This window comes from Thunnus albacares, chromosome 24 (assembly GCF_914725855.1).
Source record: "Thunnus albacares chromosome 24, fThuAlb1.1, whole genome shotgun sequence".
Classification (NCBI taxonomy): domain Eukaryota; kingdom Metazoa; phylum Chordata; class Actinopteri; order Scombriformes; family Scombridae; genus Thunnus; species Thunnus albacares.
Window position 1 is genome coordinate 17,512,307 of NC_058129.1, and position 17,293 is coordinate 17,529,599.

At 38.2% G+C, this 17,293-nt stretch overlaps 2 protein-coding genes across 5 annotated transcripts in view; both read left to right on the forward strand.

The window, feature by feature from the left end:
• The window catches only part of LOC122976244, a 1,153,509-nt gene that overhangs the window by 428,033 nt on the left and 708,183 nt on the right, over nt 1-17,293 (forward strand). The gene's annotated exons all lie outside the window — the stretch shown is intronic.
• The window catches only part of LOC122976258 (glutaminase kidney isoform, mitochondrial), a 34,351-nt gene that overhangs the window by 9,890 nt on the left and 7,168 nt on the right, over nt 1-17,293 (forward strand). For 2 of the 4 annotated variants that reach the window (XM_044344652.1, XM_044344654.1), the window contains exons 2-14: nt 2,214-2,310; nt 3,735-3,853; nt 6,257-6,386; nt 6,730-6,809; nt 7,399-7,562; nt 9,419-9,477; nt 14,513-14,545; nt 15,517-15,575; nt 15,821-15,887; nt 16,297-16,347; nt 16,442-16,618; nt 16,712-16,843; nt 17,030-17,122. In XM_044344652.1, the coding sequence (XP_044200587.1) occupies nt 2,214-2,310; nt 3,735-3,853; nt 6,257-6,386; nt 6,730-6,809; nt 7,399-7,562; nt 9,419-9,477; nt 14,513-14,545; nt 15,517-15,575; nt 15,821-15,887; nt 16,297-16,347; nt 16,442-16,618; nt 16,712-16,843; nt 17,030-17,122 (1,261 nt within the window). Of the gene's footprint in view, nt 1-2,213; nt 2,311-3,734; nt 3,854-6,256; nt 6,387-6,729; nt 6,810-7,398; nt 7,563-9,418; nt 9,478-12,412; nt 12,463-14,512; nt 14,546-15,516; nt 15,576-15,820; nt 15,888-16,296; nt 16,348-16,441; nt 16,619-16,711; nt 16,844-17,029; nt 17,123-17,293 lie in introns of those variants that run through there. The other 2 variants (XM_044344653.1, XM_044344655.1) reach the window with 2 other exon arrangements.

A 17,293-nucleotide genomic window follows, 5' to 3' on the forward strand; every position in this document is an offset into this window, starting at 1 on the left:
TTCAGATGCCAGCTGTTAGAGAAATGACTGAGCCTTTATATAAGATAAAACTATATATTTCTGAGCTGTTTGTAAAGATTAATGTGTTGTGATGGAACCAGTTGACCTGGAAACAGGTTATGAAAGTATTGAGAGGCAGAATAACTTGTGACGGTCTTTTCATTGGATTTGTTGACAGTAAGAAACATGTAGAATATAGAGAATGCTTCTCTTGCTAAACATGAGAAAGGAAAAACTGCCGTCAGCTGACTGGTGTTTTTCATTTTAGCGTATCTCATTTATAGCACTAAAATATCTCAAATGACCCTTTTTTAAAAGATGTCCTTCATTTGATGATTTCTTTGAAGACCCACATATCCGTTAATTGGCTTTTCTAATAGCAAAACTGGCTCATTTATCATTTCCAGAGTTCACTGCTGCTGAATAAATCCAGAGGAAATCCTGTTATTACCGAGTCTGAAATTACAAACTGGTAGATTTCTGCTCTCATGTTTCCAAGGGTCCCAAAAATTCAGCTTTACCGTATATCTTGACTGGCTGCTGAGAGGATCCACCTGCCAACTAAAGCTTTACCCTCAGAATCCTCTCCTAGCACGCTGGCCGGTGCCCCCATGATGCATTGCAGGGACATCGTGAGCCTTGGCACTCAGAGCTTTGCACAAATCCAATTTGGTGTTGGTATGAATCATAGCAGAGAGCCTGCTGTGAGAGCCGGTCGCCCCCGTCTACCTCCTGACACGCTACTAACTTTCCTCCCAGAGACGACTTGGTGTGGAAATGCTGCTCAGAGTATCAGCCAGGTCACGTTACTAGATTATAAAAGTCAGCAGACATTGTAAAGATGAAGATTATTTAATCATCTGCAGGGGGAAGAAAGGTTATTGCAGCAGCACAAAGACATTCAGAGGTTCAGGAAATGTAAATACATAGAAAAATGTGGTTGAAATTTATTAGTTTTAACATGTTTATATTCTCTAAACTAATATATATATATAAAAAAAAAGCCTAAACTCAACAATATGCAGCCTTAACGCTTGTTAAATTCACAAACTTACCGCTTTGTTTTTGCTGTTTTAGCATTACTTTTCTTAATGCTACAAGCTAAAATACAGCAAATTACAAATCATAAGCAGAAAGTATCAATAGCAAATCCTCAGACATTAAATGATGTATGCAGTTGATTTGCAAGTGTCACTGCATTTGTAATTAAATTGCACATGGAGCCAAATCCAATTAGAGTTTAACAATAAAATATTAAAATCTAATTGGCTGACATGAATGTTTGTGGAGCATCCACATCTGCTTCTGCTCACTCAGCTCTGGAGGAAATTAATTAGACCTCCTGTGATGTCGTAATCTTGTGGCTCGAGGTGTAATTGCAGGGGTTTTTTTTTTTAACCGCCACAGTAGAGACCGCGCTGTCATTCAGTGGGAGGCTGGTGGTCGTTTTCTAACCTTCTTCCAACCGCTGAACAACATTCAACAGTGACTACCCAGGGCCATGTCATGCCTCCACGTCACCGCGGCAACAGATACAGCCCAGTCATCACAAATCACAGATTGTGCTTTTATTGGGCTGAATCGCACTGACATTGCAACCTCACACACACACGCACAGAGCGAACCAAGGTGCCTTTAAGGCAGCGTCGTTTGTTGTTGCTGCTGCTTTCCTTTCACATTGTCCCCTGATTTTAATCAAACAAAAAACATAAAATAGAAGTAAATGCTACATTTACAAAGATAAATGACTCAGGAAGTTTCATTCTGGGTTTAAAGGGTTTTAGCTTCAGTTTTCTCAGTAAATCTATACCGTGAATTCTTTAGTTAGCTTACACGCTAATCAGCTTGTTAAGCACATTCCTGGCTGGTATTCTAGCAGGGCAGACAATTAACAGTTTACTTTACAGTGGCCTTATTACAGCGTATTAATTAACCTGTGAAAAAGCAGACTAGTACTTGACTGAAAAGCTTTCTAAGTCGTGACGTACTGTTTAGACCTTTTCCACAGGTTAACACACTGAAGTAAGGCCAGTGTAAGGTAGTGTTTTCCAGTGCAGTATTACAGTTGCTTCTCCTTGCAGTCAAAAAAGCTTTTTCTCCTCCCTCCGCTGCAGTAAAACCCCTCCATGTTTCCACCACAACACGCCTCACTGTGGAGTTATTTTTCTCACTCTGTGTTCTGTGTGTGTGTTTTTTATTTGTCTTTCCTGCAGGAGAAGGAAGGCAGGCATCCTGCCCAGCCTGGAGGACCTGCTCTTCTACACCATCGCAGAGGGCCAAGAAAAAATCCCTGCACACAAATTCACCACAGTGAGTCTCTGAGAACAGGAAAGAAAATGACGTCGGATTCATGTTTGAAGATTGAATGACTTACACAGTTTGACAGTAGAAAGAGAAACAGCATCCTGAACGCATTAGAGAGAGAAACCAGCACAGAGCTAACACAAGTAGCTGTTTGATTTATTAGATATTTTTCCACAGTCTGGTGGAATATTGAAACCATCGACCACTTTAAACATTTTCATATAGACAGAAGACAACAGTTTCAGCCAGTTTACTGAGTGTTTGGAAGATTGGTAAATTTTACTTTCCTCCACAGCTGCTTACACTCTCCCTGATTGTCTCCTGACATCCTGTTTTCTCTGTCATTAGTACCAAATTATGTCGTTCTTTCCAGGAAACTTCTTGGAAAATTGAAAAGAGTTACTGAAAAGTCTAAATGCTGTTTCTAAGCCTCTTCTATGCTGCCAGGAATAAAACTCTAATGGAGAAATGCTCATTTATCTAAAAGTAGCCAAATTTAAATATACTAGAATGAGCCCAAAGATATGTTTTTAACTGCAAGATGTAAGAGAACTAAAACTTGCTAAAACTGAGTTTAATATCACACTTTCAAGCAGGGACAATACCAACAACAGATACAGACAGATGTCTCAGGTAAAGTATACAATCAAGCTCTGAACAGTCCATCATTATACCTCAGTAAACAGGTGCGGCTGGCCTCTGTTATCTCTAAAAGAGCAGTTAGACCCTAACACAAGATCATAGAATATCACCAAAATATGAGTAGTATCAGAATAAGTATAACATGTCATATTTTTCCATTACACACCCAAATTCCCAGACAAATATGTAGGACATGACCTCAGTATCCTCAGTGGCAGCTTCAGCCTTGATTTATACATGTTTGCTTCATATGAAGTTACATGTGTTTAGAAAATGATGTTGATCTTGTAGTTCTCAGGGCAGAAAAGACATTTTAATTAATTCATTTAAATGAACTCATCCAGTCATCTCACACATCCTCACTTGTTGCTGAAGTCTTTATTTGCAGGGTTAACTGACAGGTGTAATCAGGGATAAATGATACTGTACACCAACCAAATTGTTTAGATAAAAACAAGAAATTAAGGTCATTAAAAGCAGTAAACACCCTGCAGTGAACCAGTGATTTGAACTGGAAAATAACAAAGGAACATAGAAAAAAAAAACAGGAGTGAGATTATATGAAAGGAAAAAGGTGCTTTTAGGATTTATAGCAGGTAAACAAATGTGAGTGATGCAGGTAATTTAACAGCAGGTTGCTTCTGTGTGGCTCTCTCCCCGGTTGAATTATGATCAGGGTGACTCCTCTCGTTAAGCTCTTCAGGAGCTTCGGTTTATGGCTCGTCGCTTTATTGATTCGTTGTCCAGCTGTCTTAATCATGCCGCTCCTTCTCCTCCTCTGTCTACAGGCTCTGAAAGCCACGGGGCTTCGCACAGGAGACCCCCGGCTGAAAGAATGTATGGAGATGCTGAAGGTGACGGTGAAAACGACCTCCGACGGAGCGCTGGACCGACACCTCTTCAAGAAGTATGTTTCTTTTTAGACCGACTGACTTCTTTTGCAGAATATTACCTCAGAAATGGCACACGGTTTTATATTTTTCTATTCCCAAATTTTATTTATAAATACTGGAAAAAGGCCACACTGGAAATCCAGGAGTTTTCTGAATGAATGTCTATAAATATAATGAAAGATCCAGATGTGCAGCTTCATATAAATGCCAGAGAAGAGAGAAGATTGCTCTAAAATCTGCAGTTGTTTAGTAGTTTTTATTTGCAAGATACACTGCTTTCAAGAAACAAGAAGACAGGAGCTTCCAGATTAAAACACAAGAAAGACAGTTGTTGTTTATTGTGACTTTAAAATATTTGGCATGTTGTAGCGTTTAAGCTCCAAATTACAGACAACAAGGTATTATTTAGGATTTATATAGAAAATGTGTCAGAAACTAAAGGTTTGGTTCCAAAATGTGCATCATTTAAACATCTGTTAAAGATTATTGTTTTAAAATAGACATATGGAGTCTGTAGTATAACTGCTTTAAGAGATTTTAAGATATTTCTGCCTTATGTGAGAGTAACAGGAGATGAAAGAAGAGATGTTTACAGCTCCCAGAATGACCTTTCACCAGTCGACATAAAAGGTCAAATCAGCTGTGAGCATGTGGGAAATAATTAGTCGTTAAAAACACAGTCTGTTGTGGCAAAGAAGCACTTTTGAATTGGACATATGACATTAAGTAACTTACAAATGTGCTAGTTTGCCAAAACACCACATAATTTGTAATTTATTATTTATAATACAGACGGGAAAAACAAAAGCTGGTAAATATGAAATGTCACTATGAAGTGAAGTGTAACTTTTTATGAATCTAAGACAAGTACAGCGAGTTTTTAACATATTTATATAGTAATCAAGACCATTTTTGTTGCCTTAGAACCACAACTGAAGGAACAAAACAAGGATGGGTGTGGAAAACAATAACATTAACCCGCCTGCCTCAGTAGCGCTGCTGCTGTTTGACCCCAGAGGAAACGTTTGTGTGACAGAACTGGGTGACAGCTTGGGAAACGGTGGCGTGGTGAGTCGGGGCATATGACGGCTCACCGGGGAGCTGAAGCCTCAACGAAACAGACCCCAGCACGGCCGCTCCTGGCTTGGATCCATCACATCCTCTCCCCGGGCTTATTTATAGAGCTCAGCCTCACAGAGGGAAGCACGTGAGCGGGCGGTAGAGTGTAGCGTAGCGTGTGTTTCCACGCTACGGGGGATTAGACGGGGGTTTGATGCAGTGAGATAGCTGAGCCACAAATCTCTCTGCTACCGGAGAGGCACAGCTTCCACCTCACTGCCTTATTGAGTTGCAGGTTTACTATCTGTGGTCCTTAATCGCTGAAATAAAAAGGATCAGGACAAAATCTGAAGCTCTGACAGCATTTTTAGAGAAACAGTTGGTGGAGTAAGACACCACCACTGTCAAAAATACCACCATAATCACATGTGTGGTGGAACCAGTAAAAAACTACTTCCAAAAACAAAACGGAAGGAATCTGAAGATGTACGAATGGTTTGATACAGACTCACTGTTTAGAGAAGTTACTGGGAGATTTTAGTCTGGAAACGCTAGAAATGAAGGCACTGAACCAGGAAAGCAAACAGTTTCCCATAAAAAAAAAAAAAAAACAACACAACTAACTACATGATGTTTTAGTCCAGTAGCAGAAGAATTCAACAAGCAAGATTTTGGACACTGAGGACTCTGAAGGCAGTGGTTTTTTAACATTTAAGCTTTGAAGGGAAATTCCATTAAACAAGAAAGCCATAAATAGTCTTTCTCCAGAGAGAACATTGATGGCATTTGATCCTGCAACCAACCTCTCTAGTCTCTGTAGAAAAATAAAATCTGGTTAAGACCGTCCTCCTTTATTTCATCCTTTCTTTTCCATGAGAACTAAAAGGGCAGAAGATACTCAGTGAATAAACTCTTCCCAGCATTCAACAGAAAACGGCTCCAGTTAACAAAACTCTTATATTATGCAGTTTAAAATGTTTACTATAAAACCACAGACACAAAACAACTAAAAAACATGCAGAAAAAGCTGCTGTACCACTTATTGCCAGCAGGTGGCTTATTCATCTTAACTTGTTATTTTCGCTGTAGCATATCACACTTTGAGTTTCACTGCGAATGAAAAGTGCAATACAAATGTATGTTTAATGTATTGTTATTGTTTAAAGGTCAAAGTTACTTTCTCTGCCTGTAGATGGCGCACATCAGCATCTACACCCGCAGGTCCACACTTAAAGGTTCAAGGGTTGATTTGCACGTCTAAAATTTTTGTTTTTGTTTGGCTGAAATAAGACTGGCCCCCTCGGTCATACTCGCAGGCTGCCTCAAAGTCTAAAGTGTCGTCTTCCCTCCTGTCTCAGATGTGTCCAGAGCAACATCGTTTTGCTCACTCAGGCCTTCAGGAAGAAGTTTGTCATCCCAGACTTCCAGTCCTTCTGCGGCCACATGGACGACCTCTTTGAAAACGCCAGAAACTTGTCCGGAGGGCAGGTGAGTGACGGCTGCTGCAAAGATAAAACTGACAAAACAAGACTGTTCCACATGTGGAATGTGTCCACTGAAACATTCAGTATAGAGCTCTAATCTCCTCTGGCTCTGAATCAAAATAACAAGTACAGTCATTTTAATTTGAGATAAACCAATATGGAAATTAATTTGTTAGTATTTTCAGCTTCTTCATATTCATGCAGCAGTCCTGATGTTTTATCACAGTGTGAAACATGTAGAGAAAAAAAGGTTTTGATCCATCTCTGTTGAATTAATTAACCACAATCCTGGAGTTGTTGTTTATTCATGTGTTTTAATCACTGCTGTGTACCGTGTCACGCTGTAGGTGGCGGACTACATTCCCCAGCTGGCTCGCTTCAGCCCAGACCTGTGGGCCGTCGCCTTGTGCACCGTGGACGGACAGAGGTACAGTTTAAGTGTTTATTCGTGCTAGATAGCTTTAGTGTTTTTGAATGTTCGACTGTAACTAATGTACAGTGACTCAGAAGGGTCACAAAGGGTCTCAGCTACTGAAAAAACATCAGTTCCTGGCAGAAATCTCTTGTACTTTGTATTCATAAGCAGCTGTCAGAGCGAGATCAGGCTAGTCAACTCCTGAACTGTGGAGGAGAGCTGCCCAGAAATCCAAATTATCTCACTGAAAAAGCACTTTGAACAAGCCGGCACATTAGAAAAGTTGTTTACAGAGAGAAACAAGAAGATCACATAACACATTATTAGATTGTGAAAGTGCTTCTTCTTCTTCAATACTTTGAATAGTTTAGTTTCTGGAGAATTTAGAGTTACTGGCAACTCAAATACTGAATTATTCCTGTAAAGACTTTGCATCGACCAGAAAAATACAAAAGATGATTTGAAAGTAGCGAAAAATGACAACAAAACTTTGACATTAGCAGCAAAAATTATACCACAACACTTACCTTGTAGACCTAAACCTTTTGCATACAAAAGATTAAAATGTGTAATTAAATATCTGCGTGTCTCTCTGTAACAGACACACCGTCGGCGACACAAAGGTTCCTTTCTGTCTGCAGTCTTGTGTCAAGCCGCTCAAATACGCCATCGCCGTTCACGACCACGGCACCGAGTACGTTCACCGCTTCATCGGCAAAGAGCCCAGCGGCCTGCGGTTCAACAAGCTCTTCTTGAATGAGGACGGTGAGGAAAGAATCAGCTGATCACACACACACACACACACACACACACACTCAGACTCACACTCACCCGCCACTCGTACGAGCCTCTCCTGTGTTTCATATTTCATGTGTTTGAATCGTGACTCGGACGGCTGTGGTTGAACTTTCTCTCTGTGAGAGGAGGCCTGGTTGCCATGGAACTTGTGATGAATTGTTAATGAGAGGTTGCAGCACCGCGGCAGAATAAAACAGAGCTGCCAATGTGTGATAGAGATTTAATATCCTGGAAAACAACAAGCTGCTGACAGTATGTGGCAATGTGAGTTTTAAGAAATAACTTTCATGCATAGTTCATCCAAAAAAAATGCAGTTTTCCACCGGTATGAAATGTACTGAGAGGAGGAGGTTGGAGCATTCAGGTGTTAATGATTTATTGTATAGAGGGCTCCAACAAAAAGCTTTTAAGTCTCTACTTCTGTTGCGTTACATTAGTGGATTCAGAATCAAACAACCAATAGCTACTAACAGAAATTTAAATAAATAAATTATACAGAAATAACAGAGCCTTGTAAGGGCCATAGAGAGAAAAAACATATGTCGAGGCCACGTTTTACTACATCAAGTGCTTGAAATGCTGTCGTGTGCGCACGAGATACAATTTGTCTCCACGTTTTGGTTAATTTGTGCACATGAGATAAGTGCACATACAGAGAGTCAGAACAACAGACCAGACCTTTCTCCCAAAAGCATGAAGTGCACCTGCTTCAACTATCCAGTGTCAGACTGTGGCTGCTCACTGCTCCTAAATAGTTAGGATGGGAATATACTAAAACAGTATAATAGGATGGGAATATAGTATAACAGTATAATAGGATGGGAATATAGTATAACAGTATAATAGGATGGGAATATACTACAACAGTATAATAGGATGGGAATATAGTATAACAGTATAATAGGATGGGAATATAGTATAACAGTATAATAGGATGGGAATATAGTATAACAGTATAATAGGATGGGTATATAGTATAACAGTATAATAGGATGGGAATATAGCATAACAGTATAATAGGATGGGTATATAGTATAACAGTATAATAGGATGGGTATATAGTATAACAGTATAATAGGATGGGTAAGGATAGGATAGGATAGGATGCAGGAGGATGTATATATTTTTGCTTATGTCCTCTTCGGGGCTCTGTAAGAAATAACCAAAAACTTAAATCTTATCAGTATGAATCCATAAATCCTGCTTTAATAAAAGCTGCAGTGTGTGTCTATTAATGCTGGAAAAATCATATATTGTATATTATTGGTCTACTTGCTGGTCTTTGAGACTGTAAGCGCTTAGACTCTGCACAATTTATTGATGCTCCGGGTGATAAACTTAGTTTGTGGTATTTCCCGTCTTTGTTGGATTTTTCAGCAGAGTAAACAAAATGTATAACCGGTTTTTTTCATGTCGGTCCTGTTTGATTCTGTGTCACTGAATTAAAGTCAGAAAACTTTATTTGTCACTTTAGGGACAAGAAATATTCCAGCTGTTTATTTTTTTAAACATTGTCCTGTTGTATAAGAAGATTAAAGTGTGTGTGTTTTGGTTAATGTGAATGTGTGTTGTGATATTGTGTAGTGACAAACCTCGTTATACTGACGTTCACTCTGGATTATTCAGCAGAGTTTTGACCTCCAGTGTCCTTTGTGTTGATTTACTCAATACTTTTTACATCTTTAAGTTCATTTTAATGTCTGAGATGCTTTTCATTCCGTCTGTTGTCTCTTTTCACTTTCATTTTGTCAGTAAAAGACAAAAAAAACATCTTTAACGTTCATGTTTTTAAGCGATATTAACTTTAATTTCCTCTCCTACAGATAAACCACACAACCCCATGGTTAATGCTGGTGCTATCGTCTGTACCTCCCTCATTAAGGTAAGCTGCATTTACACACCCCATCTTTAATTATTGAGTAGATTCATTTGGGAAACTGTGAAGCTTAAATATAAAAGAATAAATTGGGCCACACACAGACATATATATTATTCAGATAATGAAAATATGATGTTTTTAAAAAGCTAGGGTGTAAAATCCTGAAAGTTATCTTTAAAATGTAGATTTCAGATTTGAAAATGTATTTTTATGTCAGAGCTGAGATGTTTATATAATTATATAATCTGAAAACTGAATTTATGACTTTATATAAAGAGTCAAAGTTGTATAAATAAAATCGTCTGGAGAACGTGTTTCTGCCAGATTACTGTATACAGGGGGATTAAGGTTATAGATAATCACGTTGAAAGGGGATTTGGTTGAAAGCAGCATCACTCAGACATCCTGCACACACACACACACACATGCAGTTCAGAGTGCACAGAGTGGGTGGAGATGGAGACCAGTCAGGTCAGCATTAACAGCTTTAATCAGGGGAAAAACTGCTCCGCTACCTGAATGTTTCATCACATTCCCTCCTCTGACCTTCAGCCAGACAGCGAGCTAGCTCTCTGTTAAAAACTACAAGAGCACCACCTGCTGAGTCCAGACTCAAATTAAAAAGTGAAAAACTCAGTGAACCCGACCCGTCCTTCCTCAAGAGGCCAGTGGAGATTAAACAGGAGGGCTTCCCAGACGTGCTCAGTGAAATGAGAAGCAGTTTAATTACAGTATGACATTCAACCAGTGTAAGACGACCATATGAATGACTTAATATCTCTCTGCTCATGGTTATCAAACAAAATAGAGTTCAAACAGCCACAACATGGAGAAGAAAAACTTACATTACATGAGGAATTACTGCTGCTATATGTAGAAACCAGGCCTAAATGTTAAAGGAAAGGTTGAATCATGTTGGTTTCTTAAACAGTTTCTAGTCATTAGCTGCTTAATAAACAAGCTCTCGACTTTGGAGCTTATTGTCAGAGTGTTAAAATAAAACTGTAGAGAGCTGGCACGTTTTAAATGGGAAGAATTAACTTCTTTTCCATTTTGTACTTGCCAGGTAAAAGCTTGTGTTTATTAACAAAGACCCAACAGTGGTACTGAAATCTGTTATACTGTTGGCAACCAGCGACTGTGAAAATATCAGCCAACAAACTCATGAAATAAAACGTCTGTGGCAGTTTGATTATCTCGCTCAGTGTGAACAAACTATCAGAGTAGCTGTCAATCATCTGTATCAGATTGGCTGCTGCACACTAATATGTGGCTGTTAGATTTATAATAATGAGGTTATGATGCATGTTTTAAGTGTCATGTTCAGGTTAGAAACCATAAGAGCAATAAATACTGTCTGCATAATCCTCAAATCCTCAAGACAGACGGATCGATAGAGTATTTTATTAATCTCAAAGCATACATACATTCACTCACATTCTCAAAATCTCTGATAATGAATCACTTTAAAAGACTTTCAGTATAGAAATAAAATAATCAGGGAGGTTCAGACAAAGTTCAACAAACTTCCAAGTATGTATAAATAGACAATAAACAATCTATGATGGTTAATAAACTTACGTTACCGCCTCTACTCTGTTACACAAGACAAGAAAGACTTTAAGATTAGAAATAAACCACCAAACCTTTGTTCTTCATGCTGCTTCTCAGCTGTCAGGAGATGAATCTTCCATTAAATAGTAAAACAAAAATCAATTTAGTAGTAATACAAAGTAATAATTACACTACTGAAAATCAACACAACATAGGCTTTAAATACAGATACAATGCTATAATGAAAAACTAAAGGAATTCAGTGTTTTTTTCTGTTTTTCATTTTTAAATTACACAGTATGTGTCAGGAAGTTAAACACAAATATGAATCCAATTATGAAAACCAACCTTTGTTTTTCTCCTTTTTTGTCACATGACACCAGCTGTGCATTTATGGATGAGCAGAATAATCATCCAGTGTCTTCTGTTGTGTTCACATCATATGGGAGTGATGGTCGCTACAAGCTCTTTGATTTAAAAATACAGATGTTAGAGGTGTTTCGATTCTAAGATGCGTCGTGGATGCGGACACGGACGATTCTGAGTCGATTCACAAATCGATGAGGGCGGCGCAGCACCTGGACAGTCTACAGCACGAACAGGCTAGAGTTATCTTACAGTTCATCTTCATAAAAGGCAGCAGTTGCAAGCTAACATTAGCCGAGCGGAGCAGTGAACTCCAGCAGTAACAAATGAGACCGACGGCAGCGTTAAACAACTTAAACCAAATAATTTGGCGTGAACTCTACAGCGTAAAGCTCAGGTAAGGGAGTCAATGAGTAAAGCTAGTCGAGTAGCCTTTACATGTGTATGTTATTGTAATGTTTACGCACTGAGGAGGGTCACACAGGTACTGGTATTGAAAAGATGCAGCTTTTTATATATCATGGACTGTTATAGTCTGATTTTTTTGAAGCACTTTGGACATAAAAATGGAGTTTAGATTTATCTGACTGCTTGTATCAACTGATGAAAAAGTAGCCATGTGCAGTGATATAGAAATAGATCGTAATCGTGAGCCCAGTGAAGATTTACACCTCTGTTAGATACTCTCTGGGTTTGTGAGGTTCTTCATCATGAATTTTATCCGCAACAAGAAAAACTCTTCCGATCATTCCCATATGATATGAAACCAGTCTCTCCCTCTGAATCCCAACCCATCACTGTTGAGATTTCTGTATTTGTAGATGCTTATATTGGAGTAATAAAACCAGAGTTTATCAGGGACTCTGTGTGCATGCGTCCCCCCTCCTCCTCCTCCTCCTCCTCCTCTCTCCTCTCTATGAATCTAGATCTACACTTCAAATACACTCATGTGCCTTTTACTCAATGTACCTTTTCAAGGCTCGTTGTGTGGTTTTATGTGTTGTTGCATATTTTACAGCATTAGGATCTTTGGGAAATTATGAGCACTGCAACAGGTCAATGACGTTGGTAATTTTTCCTTTTTAATTATTTTTTCCCCTCTTTTGGTCTGGATTTGTGACAAGCTTTTAGCCTTCACATGGCTGTTTATGAATGTTTAAATGTTGCTTTTATACTTTTCACTTGCATTCTTCCAAACTGTTTATACGTCTGGATTATAAACAGTACGGCTCTGGCTCAACTCAAATACTGGTTTTATATCATATTCCATTCTTCTGTAGAGAAGGTTTATGTTTGTAATTTTTATTTGATATCCTCAGATTAAAGCCATCATTACAGATACATCCATTTGAGTTACCAGCTCTTAACTTCAGTCTTTGTTCTACGCAATTTAGGCCAGAAAATTTCTTTAAAAAACCCCAAAATGTGCGCTCACGCTGCCAGCTACGTGACTAACAAGTCTGTACACTTTCCATTTATTAACTAGTTGAGTTCTAGTGTGATGATGAACATATTATTACTGTTTTAAATAAAATCTCTGTTGTTCAAATGAATAATTTTGAGCAAATGTTCACAAAAACATCCAAAATTAGTTGTTTATCATTTTGTTTTACTGACAGGAAAACAATTAATTGCATTTCATGTCAATTTAATTATTTTATATGTGATTTTGCATCATTATACATGTTAATATCAGAACATATTCTTATTAATATAATGATATAGATTGATTTAAATTATATTTACAGCCTTAATGGTGGTCAACAGCATATTTGTACTTGTTTAAGCTTGTTTTAAACACGTAGATATGTTTTGTACTGCTTTGGGCTTTGCTGTTTATAATGTTTTCGATGTCTGTAGATATGGAGCTTTAAACCTGCAGTGTGGAACTTTTATATATAAATGAACATCCGTTACATTCAAGCCCTTACCTAACGAGTTCACACAATGCTGATTAAGCCTCCAGGTAAATCTCTCTGTATTTCACATTATACAGAGTTTTTAAATCTCATGTTGGGTGCGACATTCCCACGCTGGTATCTGGTTATCGGACCAAATGGATCAAATTCTGATAGTGAAACAAGTCATTTTGCGGGGGGTTATGTGACGCTCAAAACAATTTATTCATCATTTTACAGCTGCAACAGTAAGTTAGAGCCAGTACTGGCCATCGGGCATACTGGGACAAATCCCAGTGGACCGGTGGGCCAGTAGTCCCATGTCACCAAGCTCCAAGAACCAATTATTTTTCAAAGACGCACCGTTGAATTTTGCTATGTCGCTTTATGACGTCACCACACTTTAACTCACCCTGGTGCCACCTATAGTTCCAGATTTGTTGTCTTGTCAGTCGGAAGCTTTGATCATCTTTTGAAAGATTTAAACTCACATAATGACAAAATAAAATATTACTGCAGGTTTAGCAGAGTTCAAACCTCAGTTAAACTGCTCTGTAGCTTTTAACTTGACTGAAATGACAGATAATGATAAAATGAGACCAAACAGCCAGATGAAATAAACGTCTCCATGTTAAGACGTCTCTTGTTGTTCATGTAGCTCGCAGTGTGAAAACATCTTACAGTCGTATAAACTAACTCACCACCAGCTTCACACAAACACACCTGCAGACTCACAGTGATTTAAAGTCACACTGCAGCACATTTTCACTCTGTAGTCACTTTACCTCAATAAGAGAAGTGAAAGATCAATAATTTTCAAACCAAATAGATCAGTTTTCCTTTGATACTTTCCATGTTAGAGTTTTCTTTTCTTTTTACAAAAACCAGAACCCCTGAGTGGATTAACTGTTTTATTTCACCTCCTCCATCTCCAGCTAGTCTCCCACCTCTAATCTTAATTCATCTGATGTCATGACTGGAATGGCCGTTTTTTGATTGGTCACGTAACTGATGAGCTCTGTGTCCACTTTTAATTTACAAACTGTAGTGATGTAAACTTACACTGTTTTCCTGTCTTAGTTTAATATCATATAGATATGGATGGTAGTGCTAATGTCATGACATGGGCAACTTTTAGTGTCCGTTTGGTGTATTTGAGTTTGTTTTTTGATGGGAATTTAATTTCTTTTAATACTGTGATTGTTGTTTTTGTGTTCCAGCAAGGAGCAAGCAACGCCGAGAAATTTGATTATGTGAGTATCAATTATTGTTTTCATATTGTTTTTGGAAAATAAGTTTTCTGTTCTTTTAAAGTCCACATGGAATTATGGTGCATTAATGATTATTTCTGGATAAATTGATTAATCGTTTGGTCACAATGTCACAAAAAGTTTAAATGTCTTGTTTTGTCTGGTTCAAAACCCCAAAATATTCAATTTATAATCATAGAAGACACATTTTCATATCAGAGACATCACAACCAGTGAATTTCTTGTCATTTGTGGTTTAAAAAATCACTTAAAATCAATCTGCAACTGTTTGGATAATTAATCTTTTCTGTCGGTCAGCTAATCAATAAATTGACTCAGCATTTCAGCTCTAAATGTAATTTATATTTAAATCAGACATTCTGAGAGCTGAATGTGAAGCCGGGTCGGTTTTATTTATAAAGTCCAATATCCAATAATAAACCTGAAGAAGAGCAACAGAGAAGGGATCCATCTTTCTGTGTGCACAGAATGTAAAAACAAGATGACAAAATTATAGATAAATAAATAGAAGATGAAGACGTGCAGAGAATTGATTTTTATATAAAACGAGAAGAAAAAATGAGGAATCTGTTTCAGTATGGGGGGGAAAAACACCAAAAAGTGGGAAAAATAATTCTGAAAACATCTGTAGTGTGATGAGCTCAGTAGAGTCACTTTTTAAATGATGGTGATCCAGTTTGGAACCAATTATTAAATTAATTGATTAATTGTTTTGAGTCATCTTTTAAGAAGAAAATTTCCAAATTCTTTCTTCTTCTTCTTCTTCCAGCTTCTTAAATGTGAAAATTTTCTGGTTTCTTTAGTCTATATGACAGTAAACTGAATATTTTTGGGTTGTGGTTTATGGACCAAACAACTAATCGATTAATCAAGAAAATAATCGACAGATTAATTGATAATGAAAATAATTGTTAGTTTGGTTCATTAGTAGATTCTTTCCTCTAAATCTGCAGGTCATGAACTTCATGAACAAACTGGCAGGAAATGAATACGTCGGTTTCAGCAACGCCACGTGAGTACAACAACAACAACAACAACAACACATATTTTATATTTATTTAAATCTAGTTTCAGTGAATATTTCAACAAATAACTGTCGAGGTATGAAGGGCAGTTCTGTGAGTCGGATTCGAGCTCACGCAGCAACATCAGAGAGAAAATCGTTCAGAGATGAGAGTTTGAGTTTTATATAACAGGAGCTGAGTCGTGATGTTCAAAAAACAAACCTCCTCCCTCCTCTCTCTCTGTGTGTCCCAGTTTCCAGTCGGAGCGCGAGTCTGGAGACAGAAACTTTGCCATCGGCTACTATCTGAAGGAGAAGAAGGTGAGGTCAAAGGTCATTTACAGCTGAGGGTTGAGCAGGAAGTTCATTTAATGTGAAAACCTTCTATTTTCTTCTTGTCTTTTATCAGATTTTACATATTTTAATAAATCTGCAGCCTCAGTTATCACATATCATGAAAATAAAAGTAGCATCATGTCAAATTTATCATGTATTTCTACTTTATTCATTCCACAGTTGTAACTTTGTGTTAATATTTTCATATTTGCTTTATTTTGTTTAATATTTCACTGTTATTTGGTTTATATTTACCATTAAATATTGTTTTTATAAGAAAAGGGTCAGTAAATACATTGAGATCTAATTTCTTCTTCTTCTAAAGTGATGAATCTTTAGTCCAGAGTCTGACGGGAAGTAACAGATGTGTTGACGGTGTTTTTGTGGTTTACAGTGTTTTCCGGAGGGAACGGACATGACCTCCATCTTGGATTTCTACTTCCAGGTAAACAGAACTCATTAAAACTTTATAAAATCCTTTATATATATTCTCAGAAAAGCGACAGGAAATCAAATGTTAATTTTTCCTCCCCCGTCAGCTGTGCTCCATCGAGGTGACCTGTGAGAGCGCCAGCGTCATGGCGGCCACTCTGGCCAATGGCGGCTTCTGTCCAATCACAGGAGAGCGCGTGCTGAGCCCCGAGGCGGTGCGAAACACTCTGAGTCTGATGCATTCCTGCGGCATGTACGACTTCTCCGGACAGTTCGCTTTCCACGTCAGTATCTCATCCATCTACACTCTAAAACATTCACACTCGCATGTGAGTTTAGACGCGTTTTGACGACTCAGCGTCGTTTTTCTGCTTCAGGTCGGTCTGCCGGCGAAATCCGGTGTCGCTGGCGGGATTCTGCTGGTTGTTCCAAACGTCATGGGCATCATGTGTTGGTCTCCTCCTCTTGACAAGCTGGGCAACAGCGTCAGAGGCATCCAGTTCTGCACGGTGAGCTCAGATTTTAACCTCATTATGTGAACTCTAAACCAGAACTGCAACTAACTATCGTTTTATTTATTCGTTTGGTTCATAAAATACCAGAAAAAAATGAGAAATGTTGGTCTCAGTTACCTGAAGCCTGAGGTGATGTCATCAAAGTGAAGCAGTTAAACTGAGTGTATCTTCTCCTTTCAGGACCTTGTTTCTCTCTTCAACTTCCACAACTATGATAATCTGCGGCACTTTGCCAAGAAACTGGATCCTCGTCGGGAGGGAGGAGACCAGAGGGTGAGTCCAGCTACACGCTGCTTCCTCCAGCTGCTCTTCACCCAACTTCACTTCCATCAGTGTCTATCACATGATTTATTACCAAGAAAATACTAATATGTTACTGCTACATGGATAGACCAAGTTAAATATAAGACTTTTAATACATTTTAATACCATATAGAGTGCAAT